At 45.8% G+C, this 12,295-nt stretch overlaps 1 protein-coding gene across 1 annotated transcript; it reads left to right on the top strand.

Moving 5' to 3' along the window:
* The first annotated feature begins 2,204 nt into the window (after positions 1–2,204).
* FBXL22 (F-box and leucine rich repeat protein 22) lies at positions 2,205–7,279 on the top strand. The gene is made up of 2 exons (XM_051770546.1): positions 2,205–4,410; positions 6,561–7,279. Exons 1-2 carry the CDS (start codon positions 3,995–3,997, stop codon positions 6,904–6,906), a joined length of 762 nt encoding a protein of 253 aa, XP_051626506.1. The 5' UTR covers positions 2,205–3,994; the 3' UTR covers positions 6,907–7,279.
* Positions 7,280–12,295: the final 5,016 nt, after the last annotated feature.

The raw sequence follows: 12,295 nt of genomic DNA on the forward strand, positions 1-12,295 counted from the left end.
ATGGAAAAAAAGGTGGAGAGCAGAACCACTCCTGCACAAGCCAGGAGTCTGACACCAAATCTGACATTTGCCAAATGCTGCATTTCAGGTCTCTTCCCCCAGCCCACCCTTTCTAGCTGGACCCTTGTGCCAAGCAAGGAGCTGGGCACTCCTGAAATCTCACAGGGCTGGGAGTGAGAGTGGAATATACTTAATGTAGTCACACCATCAACCAGCCCCTCTTAGCAGTGTTTGTTTGTTAAGCAATAAAATACAGTAGTCTGAAAACACACAAGAACTCAAAATGAGATTCCCCATTTTAGCAACTGCTTCTGAAAGCCCTGTCAGGGTGGAGGGGTTGTGCCCCAGCCCTTGCCTTGCCAGGGCCAGGGCAAAGACAAATCACAGCCAGACATTTGGGACAGTGGCATTCTGGAGAGCTTTTTCACAGCATCTTACACCAGGAAAGGGAGAAATTTTCTTCATACCAAACTGCAGAAAGCATTCAGCAGAGCTGGTGGTGTATGGACATGGAACTGCACGCAGGTTAAATCTGTGGAGTTATTATTTCATACACAGTCACATATGTAAGGATGTTGGCTTTTAATGAGGCTGAACAATACATAGAACTATTCATTGCTTTAAATTGTAGATAGTTTGTCACCTTCCATTTCTCCCTTTCCTGCAGGCAGGGTGTGGGGCAGGTAAAGCAGCATCCAGCACATTATCACCCTCCCTGCTCCCAATAGTTGGGAAGGTGTGTAGATCCCATCCATAGCTGCATTTTGTCTGCAAGCTGCTTGGACTGGAGTCCTTTAGCATTTTACCTTCCTTTGACAATGCCAAGCTTAAAGTGCAGGAGCTATGAGCCAGCAGCAGTATACCTTGCAGTAGTCAGGTGTGTGCAGTGTTCTTGCAGAACAGTGATGTAAATGTGCCTTTCTGTATTCTTAGACATTTAAATTTGTAATCTTCAGCAACATTCACTTATTTTAATCAGCTTCTCCTTCCTTTTGGGTCAGAGTAACGTTCTCACTGGAGCATTTCTCGCAGCCCTTGGGTGTGTGCAGCCCCCAGCCTGGGCAGGGCTGTCTCCTGGCCTGGCACTCGATGCAATCGCAGCAGGCGCGTTCTCGGAGCTGCCGAGGGCTCGGCCATCTGCTCTGCTGGAACAAGGACAGTGTAAAGCCTTTCCTAATTTAACTTTCTCCCACTGCAAACCCAGATGGACAGTATGAACAGTTTGTTGTGGCAACACAAGTATTTCTCTTCCTGGTGGAGAACTTTGCTTATCCACTGTATTCTATTCAGTGTGGTGTCAAAAAAAAAAAAGTAACTGAGCACTGAACCAGTAACATGTACTGCACCTGGCCTAGTATTACATTTTTAACCTTACTTGTATATCCTATATTTATCTACTAGCTCATGGGGGGGATATCTCTTTCATTTAAGCCAAATGTTTCTTTTCTACTTACTGCTGATCATAATACACACTAGGCTGGCAAGAATTTTTTTTCTTGCTTGTGACTGCTCTGCAAGCAGCAACTGCTCTCTACAGTTCAGAGACTTGCATATTTTTCACCAAAATTTGTCCCGTGAAAGGTTGTCCTTTTGTTAGTTATTGTTTAGCCACGTCTACAACTGGAGACAAGGTTTGTGTCAAACAAAATGCAAAATGTCCAGCTCTCAGCTGTCAGCAAGAGAGTGTAAAACTGAGACAGGCAGGGACAGTGGACTTGGATCGAAAGCAGGAGGCCGTTTGTGAGGATTTTAGTCCAGCAATGGAAAGTGTAACACGTGGTGTTCCAAAGTTTCCCCAACAATGTTTCATTACTGCTGTGTCTGTGTCTTACTGATGAGGTCATTGGCACCTTGACAGCTGATTCCAACGTGCTTTAGGATCTCCTCAAGTACTGTAGTGCCATAGTTGTAATTGTTTACCATTAAACTCTTGTGTGTAATTTTCAGTGAGGATTTACTGACTGTGCTCATCTTGTGTGTTTCTGGAGCGTTTCCAGGATGAATGTGAATTATATCTCATCACACAGTGTGTTTATGGAAAATGTGCCATTAAAGTGTCTCCTTTCCTTAGAACATGAAGCTCCTCTTGTCCTTCTCCAGGCTTGCAGAACAACTTTAGTGTCACACTGAACACAGCTGGCAGCTTATTGCACCTTGTGCTGGGGGGAAACAAAATAAAGCTATTGAAGTGTTCCTGACCATGTAACACCTCTACCAAACTTTGCATCTAAACCCAGAGAGGACCTGCCATTCAGATTTAAAGGACCTTGTCACCCAAACACTGTTTATTTTTATGTCAGATTGTGGTGCACCCCCTCTGGCAGGAATCCACCCCAGCACTGCTTCCCTTGTCATCCAGCTCTGCTGGCTGGGGGGGTTGTTGTCTTTTGGGTTTGGTTGAGGTTTTTTAAATAATATTTTTAAAAATAATATTCCTGTAGGGGTAACAATTCTGAGCAGTCTCAGCTGTTCAAACCTGCTCACAAATGAAGGTAAGTTCTTAAAAGTGAGAGTTGAAAATGCAAATATGAGAATGAAGAACACTACCTGCTGGGCCACCATTTAAGCTGCTGTTTTCCAGGGACTGCCTTACCTGGTATGTGAAACCTTGTCCCTTCCTTGGCTTCTTGAAGTACTCCTGGCACTGTCCAGAGCCTGGCTCTGAGCAGGAATGTCCTTCTCATTTCAAGGAGGAGATGAAATGGCAGAGGATATGAAAGCAGGAAGACTGGCAGTTGTTAAGCCCAGCTTACTGTACACAGAAAATGGCTAAAGAATGAAACCCAAGTGCAGACACACAGTGCTCCAGCACCTCCTCGGGACAGGGAGGCAGAACTGCTGCAGCTGCAAACACCTTTCAGGCCTTGTTTCTCAGAGTTGAATTTCAAGCTGCATCCTCAGGGTGAGAAGGAAGAAGTGAACTTGGGTCCCACTCAGCCCTGTCACATATGAAAACACTAATTAAAGTGCACAGGTACACCAAGTCTCCCAGCTGTTAGAGAAATGCAGCCACTTGTAACCCCCCACAGTGCTGTTCTGCTGTTTCTGTCAACCTATTTGTTAAATGTTTTCTCTTGCATTTACCAGGCACAAGATTGATATAAAATACCTTAATCTCAAGCATTTTTGTTTCACAAACATTAAAGTTCAAGGGCTATTATTGCTTTTAATTCCAACCCACCATTTGCTGACACTTTACTTTACTTCCAGGAGCAACTTTCTGACTACTGGAAAACAAGTACTTGTAAACCATTTCCATATCTCCTTTTTCCACCAAAAGGTGGAAAAAAGGTATCTGTGGTAACAGAACTACACCTAGAAAACCAAACCAACCCAACTTGTAAACCTCAAGCCTAACAGAAGACATCTATTTAAAGCACAAGCCCACAAGGAGCTAAACATAGACCTCTGTTCCCATGAGTCTGTGCCATTCCTTCCCTCCTGCAGGAGGTGGGACACAGCCAGCTTTGTTTATGGGATCAGAGCCCAACCCCAAATAACCGTGCAGGAAACTGCCCACAGCTCTGAGGCTGCAAATTGAAGCTGCTGAGGGTGTGGATGTGCTTCAGAGCACCCAGGGAATTTTTAGATGATGTTTTGAAAGTTCATTATCCACTGTAACAGTCCTTGAACGTGAAGCAAAAGTGCAGCCTCACAAAAATCAATGAACAAATAAAGGCCACAACTGCTGTAAACACAAACTGCTGCTCAGAAAGCCAAGTCCTCTGACTGGGAAAGGCTGGCAAAGACACTCCTTGCAGCTGTAGTTACACCCCATTCCCACTCCAGGAACTGTGCTAAACTCCGGGAGTGTCAAGGGGAAAGAATCCCTTTTAAGGAAGCAGCTCATGGCAATCAGGCCCTGCTGTTCCACATCCCAGTCCATCCCCTCGGAGAAGGGAACACGAGCTGTGTGCACATTTCTTTGCCTTCCCCTGTTCTGAGCTGCTGCACCACTTGTGGGCCAAAAATAAACCCTATTCCACAACCATATATGTGCAACAGCCCTGGGGAGGCTGAGCCCCTGCAGCACCATCTCCACAGCCCGGGAGACTGGGACTGTTCCAGCCCTGCCATGCACATCACCCAGCTGAACCGGGAGTGCCTCTTGCACCTCTTCTCTTTTCTGGACAAAAACAGTAGGAAAAATTTAGCAAAAACATGTCACAAGTTGATAGAAGTGTTTGAGGATCCTTTACTGTGGCCTTTGTTGAACTTCCATTCTCCAGTGGAACTAAAGAAGGATAATTTTCTCCTGGGACCTGCTTTAAAATACTTGTCCATCTGCTGGTATTCAGAGAGAGTCAAGGTGTGTAACATTGAGGACTGGATGAAAAACAGTTTCCAGAGAGACTTCTGTAACAGGCATGAGAACACTGTCAGGGATTTTTTACTACAGGTTTGCAACAGGTATGTTCTTTGGGTGTGACTGTGCAGGTTCCCTGCCTTGAAATGAGTGAAATGAGAGAAGTGAGAGCTGCTGATTACCTTATTTTTAAAATACTCCATCCAACCTGCCTGAAGTGGAGCATGCAGTGAGTGCTTTGACTTTACAATTTTAATACAATGTTAAGTTCATGTTAGGGTGGCAATAATGAATACTTCATAATGACTTTCCTTAAGTCTATTTTTTTCTTCTATTTTTTTTGAAGAATGAATAGTTAATATGGGAAGGTGCAATACTGCCTCCCATGTACATTGCTGTTTAACTGACCCACACCACTCTGGCAGTGTCTGGGGGTGGGGGCCCAGGAGAAAGTCATGATTTCAAACAACAAATACACACATCATAACAGCCAAGGTCATTAATCACGTTACTAAACATCAGATTTATTCCATTCTAAGAAATAAGTATTGCTTTTATACTGAAATTCGGTTTTTTATCAACTACACTAAGGGAAGAGAAAGAGGAAAAGCAGCCCTGGGTGCAGAGCATTTCTTACAACAGCTTTGTTGTTACAAAGCAGCTCTAATAAAAGATCCATTCCATGAGGAGGTGGCAGTGCCTGCCCTGTCAGGGTGCACCTGAGTGCCACAGCCAGCCCTCAGCTCCGGGAACAACGCTGAAAAAAGCCAACAAACCCCAGGATACCGACAGGACACAGTGTCTGGGGAGAAGCAGCACCAGAGCTCAAAACAAGGATGGGAAGGGGGGTTCAAAGCAGGGGGTTAAGTTCCAAGTACCAAATTTCAGAAGTAACTGTTCTAGAACTGATAAAGATCTGGATTAAAAAGCAAAGGATCAGCACACCTGCTCCTACAAAGGATAAAACAAGCAATCATTGGAAGCACTCCAACAAAAAGCCCAACATTCAAATGCAAATTAAACATCCAGCTTTTCTCCCTGAGTGTGAAGTAGGTTTTATTTTGTTGAAGGCACAAGGGATGGGAAAGTCAGAGCCTTTCTTGACCCTTGCAGCTTTTTTCTCCAACTGTTCCTAACGGTAGAGTAACAAACCAAGCCCATGCAGCTGACACGATCTCAGTCCCTCAGCTCCAAAGGTGAAGTCAAGCAGCAGCAGGGACACGGGGTGGGGTGTGGAGGCAGAGCAACGTGCTGAGCACCAGTTTGAAAGGACAAATGACCAGGGTGCAGCGATGGCAGGACCCCGTGTTTGCCCCAGTGCTGCTGTACCCCTAAAAGCACGTGCTGTAAGCACAGATCTGTCCGTGGAAGTGCTTGGGCACACCACAGTTCTGACAGGATGGAAGGGGCTCCTGTTCTGTCCATGACTGTGCTCATGGAGGCTGTGTTTAGCTAAAGAGATGCTGCCTGGAGGGGTGTGAGCAGGAACCAGACACTGCAGGGTGGGCACAGGGGTCCCTGCCTGGTCAGCACAAAGAGCTGCTCCAGCTCTGGCTCAAGGACAGCCAGTGGAAGGCAGCAACAACCTTTCCTGTGCTTGCCCAGGGCTCCCCAAGCAGCACAAAATTAAGCTTTTTTCGTTTCCTGCATCCCTGTTTGAGAGTGGAGTTCTTACCAGTGGAGTTCTTACCAGTGGAGTTCTTACCAGTGGAGTTCTTACCAGTTTCAGTGACTCAAAGGAGAATTTAAGACCTGCACGGGGTTCAAACATCAACACTCTTAGGTAGCAGCTGGCACCCATTCAGTAAATCCAAGGAGCTCAAACAGACTCATAATTCCTGAAAATCCAGAGTTGGAGTGTCCTACTTGACCACATACAGCAGTCTCTTCCCTCAGGTGTCCTCACCTTCCTCTGGTGGAATGAATCTTATCTCTCCTGGGTCTTCACTCCTGTGCCTCACTGCACCTGGCAACTCCCTAAGAAAAACCAATGGAGCTGCAGCTCAGAGAGGCCTCCACAGCCCCTTCTCCAGTGCCAGCTGAGCTGGAGGTGTTGCTACCAACACAAAAAGCAAAGATGGTTAAGCTTTGTAAAGACTGAGATGTACATGTGTCCCCCCCACTCGTGCCTTTTTACCCCTCCCTCTGAAGAGCTGTTTTTCCAGAGTTCATATTTACTCCTGACAGTATCAGCTCGTCCAAGCTCTAGGATTTATTTCTCCCATCATCTCACCTGTTGCCATCATGTTTCCAGGTGTCCCAACCTGCTGTCCCTGACCCTGTCTGGATGTGGCCATGTCACAGATGACTCCATCCTGCTGCTCCTCAGGAGCTGCCCCAAGCTGAGGACACTCAAGCTGGAGAACTGTGTGCGGATCACGGACCGGAGCCTGCAGGCCGTGACCCTGCACGGGGGGGCCCTGCACACCCTGCACGTGGATTTCTGCAGGAACATCACCCAGGCTGGGCTGCAGAGGGTCAGGGAACAGTGTCCTTCAGTGATGCTGAGAGCAGAGAGAAGTGCCAACATGATCCCAGACAGCCAGCCAGACAAAAAGCTGAGGCTTGAAAGAGCATCAAGAAAGCTGGTTGAGCTTTAGGTGCAGCAGACTGTGGGGTGGGGATGATCAGAGTGGGTATCTCACCTCACCTGAACTCGGGAGCAATGACCTGTGGCACTTCCCTGCCTTCTGGTTAAGTCCAAACAAATGGCTGGTTTGTTTTGTTAAGGGTGCACTGGGAAAAGCATTTCCACCAGGAAATTTCCACCAGTTTGCTCTCTGTTGTTCCTTGAAACTGGAACCCCTGCCCTGCTGTCACACAATGCCAGACCTGCCCCAAACTGCAGTTGGGGTCCCTCCTGCTGTGGGTGAGTGCAATGCACCTCACTCAGGAGGAGCAGCAGGATCTTTGATTGAGGCCAAATTATAACTTGACAGAGTTCAATAAATTTGATGGAATTTAACAAAGTTTCACATTAGTCTGACAAGGTGCAGTGAGTTTGATGGCACAGTTCACCTGACTAATTACTGCATGGAATAAACAAAGACAAGGACATACAAAGAGTTGGGAGTGATCCACACAGAGACCCCAGAACACAGAGATGAAGGAATAGCCTCCCACTGAGGTTCCATCACAAGGTTCAGAGTGGACCCCACACTCTAAACTCCTCAATGATGGGTAAGGGCACAAAGGCACAGCAGACACTGTCATTGTGTGATTTTCACAAATTTCAGGGCAGTGATTACCAAATTTCTGTTAAAGGGTATATCCATACAATCATTCCATCTGCCAAGGGGGAAAACCACTCCCTGTAAGGTCTTCCCAGCAAAGGCAGAGTACCTGACAAGCAGCACTTCCTTAGTGATTGACAGTGGGAGATCTTTACCAGGCTCCTTGATTAAATGAGGGAAGCATGGACTCAATGCACACAGAACACAGGCTGACCCTCTGCATGATGTACTTACACAATGTAAGACACACCAAGGAATCTTTCCAAGGTGACATTAAAGGAAACACAGTATGAACAAATGCTGGTTCAGAGAACTAATCTACAGGAAAGGACAGTGACTTACAGCTTTAATGCTAAATTAGGAACACACTACAGCCCAGCTGGATATAAACACCCATTTCTCACTGCAAAGTACAAACCAAGGAGCTATTTTCATCACAGACCACAAAGCTGTCCCTTTCCTGCTGCTCTGCTTCATGGAAGTGGAGCTTCACTGCAACTGTGCAGGTGATGCTGTGCCATCATCTACAGAGCCAGACACCAAAGGCTGGCACAGTTTTATTCTGCTGTGGAAAACTGGCTGTGGTACCCTGGGTTTGGTGTGGTATTGGGACTCAGGGCTGTCACACCACATTCCAAGACTCTTTCTGCCCTTCCAGACTTTTCCTGAGGAAAGTTAAACGTTTCTGAGTGCCCCCTTCCTGTGTCCTGCAGTCACCCAGCCCAGGTTTGACTTGTCTCAGTCTAACAATCCAGGAAAATCCTTGTCATCAGGTGTGAGTTCTGCAGGGGTTTGTCTGAACCACAGCATTTCTCAAGCCCTGTGCCTTACTCTCTGTGAGCACATCCCCAAATTCTGCTTTCCATTACTTCCCATTTTGTTCAGCAGTTCTAGTGTGAACTCAGAATTCCATCTCCTGGAAAGCACCACAAATCCTGCCAATTCCTGCTGCCTCTGCAGCTGAACTTATGTTTACCTTAAATGTCTGCCCCATCCAGTATAACCCACTGAAGAACCTTCTGCCTCCAAAGAAAGGCAGATCATGAAATAGGGGGGAACCAATGCCAGTGCAGCTTCCACACCAAACAGGCCCAGGCTGCACATGGCCCAGCTTTAAACCCTGGATCCTGAACAGTTCCAGCCTGGATCACAGTGAAGCTGTACAGCAGTTAAGATTTTGGTTTAAATTAAAACCCTACACAGAGTAGGAACATCTGAGAGTGTGTGTGTGTCCTTAAAGCAAATTTAGAAATACTAATTTCCAGAAATACTGTTCTGCCCCACTAAGAGTCTCAACATCTCTGTTCCATTCCAATTATTCAGTATTAGGGCAGCACAGCAGTTCCTGTGCCTGTACCACAGCAGGCCTGGCTCTCATTTACATGCTTCAGAATTAATCCTACTGCAGGTAACAGAACACTGAGGAAATCAGAGTTAAAAACATGTGAACTGGAATTGCCATCACCAGTATTCAACTATCTCAAGGCTATCGAGGTTTAAAATAATCTGCTGCACTTTAACAGTTATTTGCAGGTTTAGTTTTGCAGCCTTCCTACTGGTCTGCATTTTAATTTTTCAAGTAACTGGAAGACTGTAAGAGCCAACTTGTCCCCAAAGGAAATTTGTGACTTCTTTCTGACTTCTTCAGAAATTATTCAAGGGTGTCACAAATATCCAACATGATACATGTTTTTCTTTAAATTTAGACAATGGTGTGACTGCAGTACCTCTCTAAAACACAAAGAACGTGTGAAAAACTGCTGCTGAAGCAGAGCAGACCTTTTCCCTTGCTCTTTGTCATCTAAACTATAAAACCAAGTCCTGAAGTTGGGCCTCAGTTCCCCAGGAAGAACTGGTTTGATTTTCCAGTTCCCTGCTGTATTCTTTTTACAACACTGTTGCTCCTTTAATTAATGTGCAGAAAATGCCTGGGGTGTCCTAATGACCAGCCTGGCTCTGGTGCCTCAGGTGGCCTTGAAAGAAAGATTTATTTCAGCTGGTACATTGTCTTTTGTTCACATTTGAACAGAAAGAATGGAAACGTGTTATCAAAATTCCACCTGAAGCCAATTTTTAATGCAAGACTAGAATGGTAAAATTGTATTTCCAGTTTCCTTAGGAAGGTAAGTTTCAAATCATTTCAGCAGAACTGTTTTATTAGACTACCTGCCTAGGGTGGCTTCTTTCCTCTGCAAAAACTGCTGAGCCAGCTATGACCTCCTGAAAACACTCCTCGTGTGCTGCAGCAAAAATGGAAAGAGAACTTTACAGCTCTCAGCATAATGGCATATACTCACTGCTCCTTTCCATCCTGGTTAACTGATCCACAGATATCCTTGGGACACTCTAATTTGGCTGAGCTAAGAAATAAAGCACAGCATTACAGCAACTCAGTCACACAGAGCTGGAATTCTAGAGAAACACTTGATCAGTGTGAACATCTGTGAGAAACACTCACCCAGAAAACAAACAGGGAAGATACCTGGATTATTGCATCTTCATAACTCAGACTTATTTAATGGCATGACACTGTAAAACTCTGGCATTCCTCAGATTTCAGTGGGACCCTTAAGCACCACGAAGGAACAGAACTGGAAGTGTGGACAGGAAGGACAAACAGCAAATCCCAAGCCAGCACTCACAGCCTGGGGAGGCTGAACAGACCGACTGTGAGGTGGGAAGTGGGATGTTGGCACCACCCCTGCCTTGGACACACAACACCAGTGTCACAGAGTGCTGACCAGCCCAAACAAGGCAGGAATTTACACAGTCCCACCAGGAACCAAAGAGCTGCTCCTGCTGCCAGCTCTCCAACCCCTGGGCTGAGAGATGGCTCTGGAGGTGGAACAGGAACAGACTGTCAAGCAGCTACAAGATATGAAAGTGGGTTTGCATCTGTCTGCATATTACTTAAACCCTTCTACCAGTTTTCTCTCAGGACTGGCTGGGGGGTGGGGAGTGTTGTAGCTTTTTTTTTACTTTGTAGAGCCTAAAAGGATCTTAAAACACCCACTTGGTTTCTTTGCCTATTTACATACAAATGCTCAAAGTCATTTTACTTTGCTCTTCCCCAATGTGAACGAGGATATTTGTTCATGACATGGTAAAATTTGAACACAATTGTGTTGATACATTTTTTCAGCACCAATAATAAATTTTCTCCCTTAGCAATTCAATTTGAAAATTGAGTATATAAAGTGATCACATTTTATTCAGGGTATGATGGAAGGATGAAAATAGGCCTGTGGTTTTCTTTAGCTCCAAGCCATTAAAGTTCCATCAAACACAATCCTTTAATCAACATCAATATTTACCAATATCAACATTCTCTTTCATTTCAGTGTAAACTGCCTCCAAAAATACCCTCATTATCCAAGAAGCCAACTGCACAGTCCATATAAAACTGCAATTTTTAGGCACAGCTCTATTATTTCCTTTGCCTGATTAAAACAGGCTGACAACTCAGTAGCACTAAGACACATCAGTGCAGTCCAGCAGGCAATAATACAGGACTTAATACAGCAGTTTCCCCTTTTATTTGTAATACTGTAGTTTTTAGGTATTACACCCATAAATCTAGACCACAATGTGCATATACTCCCCCACAACACCAAGAACTCAGTCCAGTTTGGAACCAGAACACACAAGGGGGCAGGAAACAAGGTCTGCTTGATTCCAGGGCCCTGAGACCCCCCTTCCCCTTAGACTGCTGACCCCCCCTGCAGTGTGGGGGTCACAGCTACAAAAAACCTTGTGCCTTCCCCAGGAGCCAACAACTAGTCCTGACTTAGAGAATGTCACCAGTAAAACCCAGACCTGCACAGTCCCATGGCTTATCAAGCTTTGAGCACTCTGAGCTGGCAGCAACAACCAGTTCAGTCTTGGACAGCCAGGAATTTCCCAAGTCACCCTTGTGAACATACAGTGAACATGTGAAGAAAAACAGCAGGAATTTCTGCCTGTGCTCCAGGCTCAGATGGACCACCCCTGTCCCAGGTGAGGTGACACTGATAAACACTCTCACCTGCCCTCAGGCCCCACAGCACCTTCCCCAGGAGCTCAGAGAGGATGAGGATGGGGGGAACGGGGGCAGAGCAGCCCTGACTCACCTGGGGACACTCTCCAGGTCCCTCCTGCTCCTCAACACCAAGCAGCATTTCTGGTTTGACACAAACAAGGTCTTTTCTACAGGTTCCTGTGCAGCTCATTTCTGTCCTAACCCAGGATGGAACTCCAGTGTGACCCAAACCATGCTGATCATAACAGCTACAGCTGCAACAAAAGGAGAGCAAAGGCAGAGCCAAGAATGTGCATAAACCCACAGCCTCAACTACTGCCCTCTCACCTCCACTGTCAGTTTTCTGTACTCAGGAACCAACTCTGTCCATCTGTACATTAAAAAACATTTTTCTGCCAAAAGATTCAGAGGTTTCTGAGTGCAGGTGGCAGCACATTGCTACTGCCAACAGCTCTTCTGGAGGATCAAAATGTTTAAAGGAAAAGCAAGAAGGAACCAAGCACAAGATGGACTTGTATTGCAGCAGGAGGATCAACACCCAAACACAGCAGCCCCTTGGACACTGGGAAAGCAAAGCAGGGCTACACATCACAGTCAGTGAAGAGAAACATTTTAAGGTGCTTCAAATGTCAAACCCTGCCTGAACACCGTAACACTATGACTTCCTGAGACAAAATATAAAAAATATGAAGACTGAGACAACCAATCCCCATTCACAAATGCATAACAAGCCACCGA

Source organism: Manacus candei, unplaced genomic scaffold, assembly GCF_025592945.1.
Source record: "Manacus candei isolate 608988 ecotype Guabito, Panama unplaced genomic scaffold, ASM2559294v1 h1tg000119l, whole genome shotgun sequence".
Taxonomy (NCBI): domain Eukaryota; kingdom Metazoa; phylum Chordata; class Aves; order Passeriformes; family Pipridae; genus Manacus; species Manacus candei.

Excerpts from the sequence above, each read along its gene's own strand:
- FBXL22 (XM_051770546.1), top strand. The coding sequence starts at position 3,995 with ATGTGCAACAGCCCTGGGGAGGCTGAGCCCCTGCAGCACCATCTCCAC. Across the intron at positions 4,411-6,560 it reads TTACTACAGGTTTGCAACAG|GTGTCCCAACCTGCTGTCCC; the intron begins GTATGTTCTTTG and ends TCATGTTTCCAG.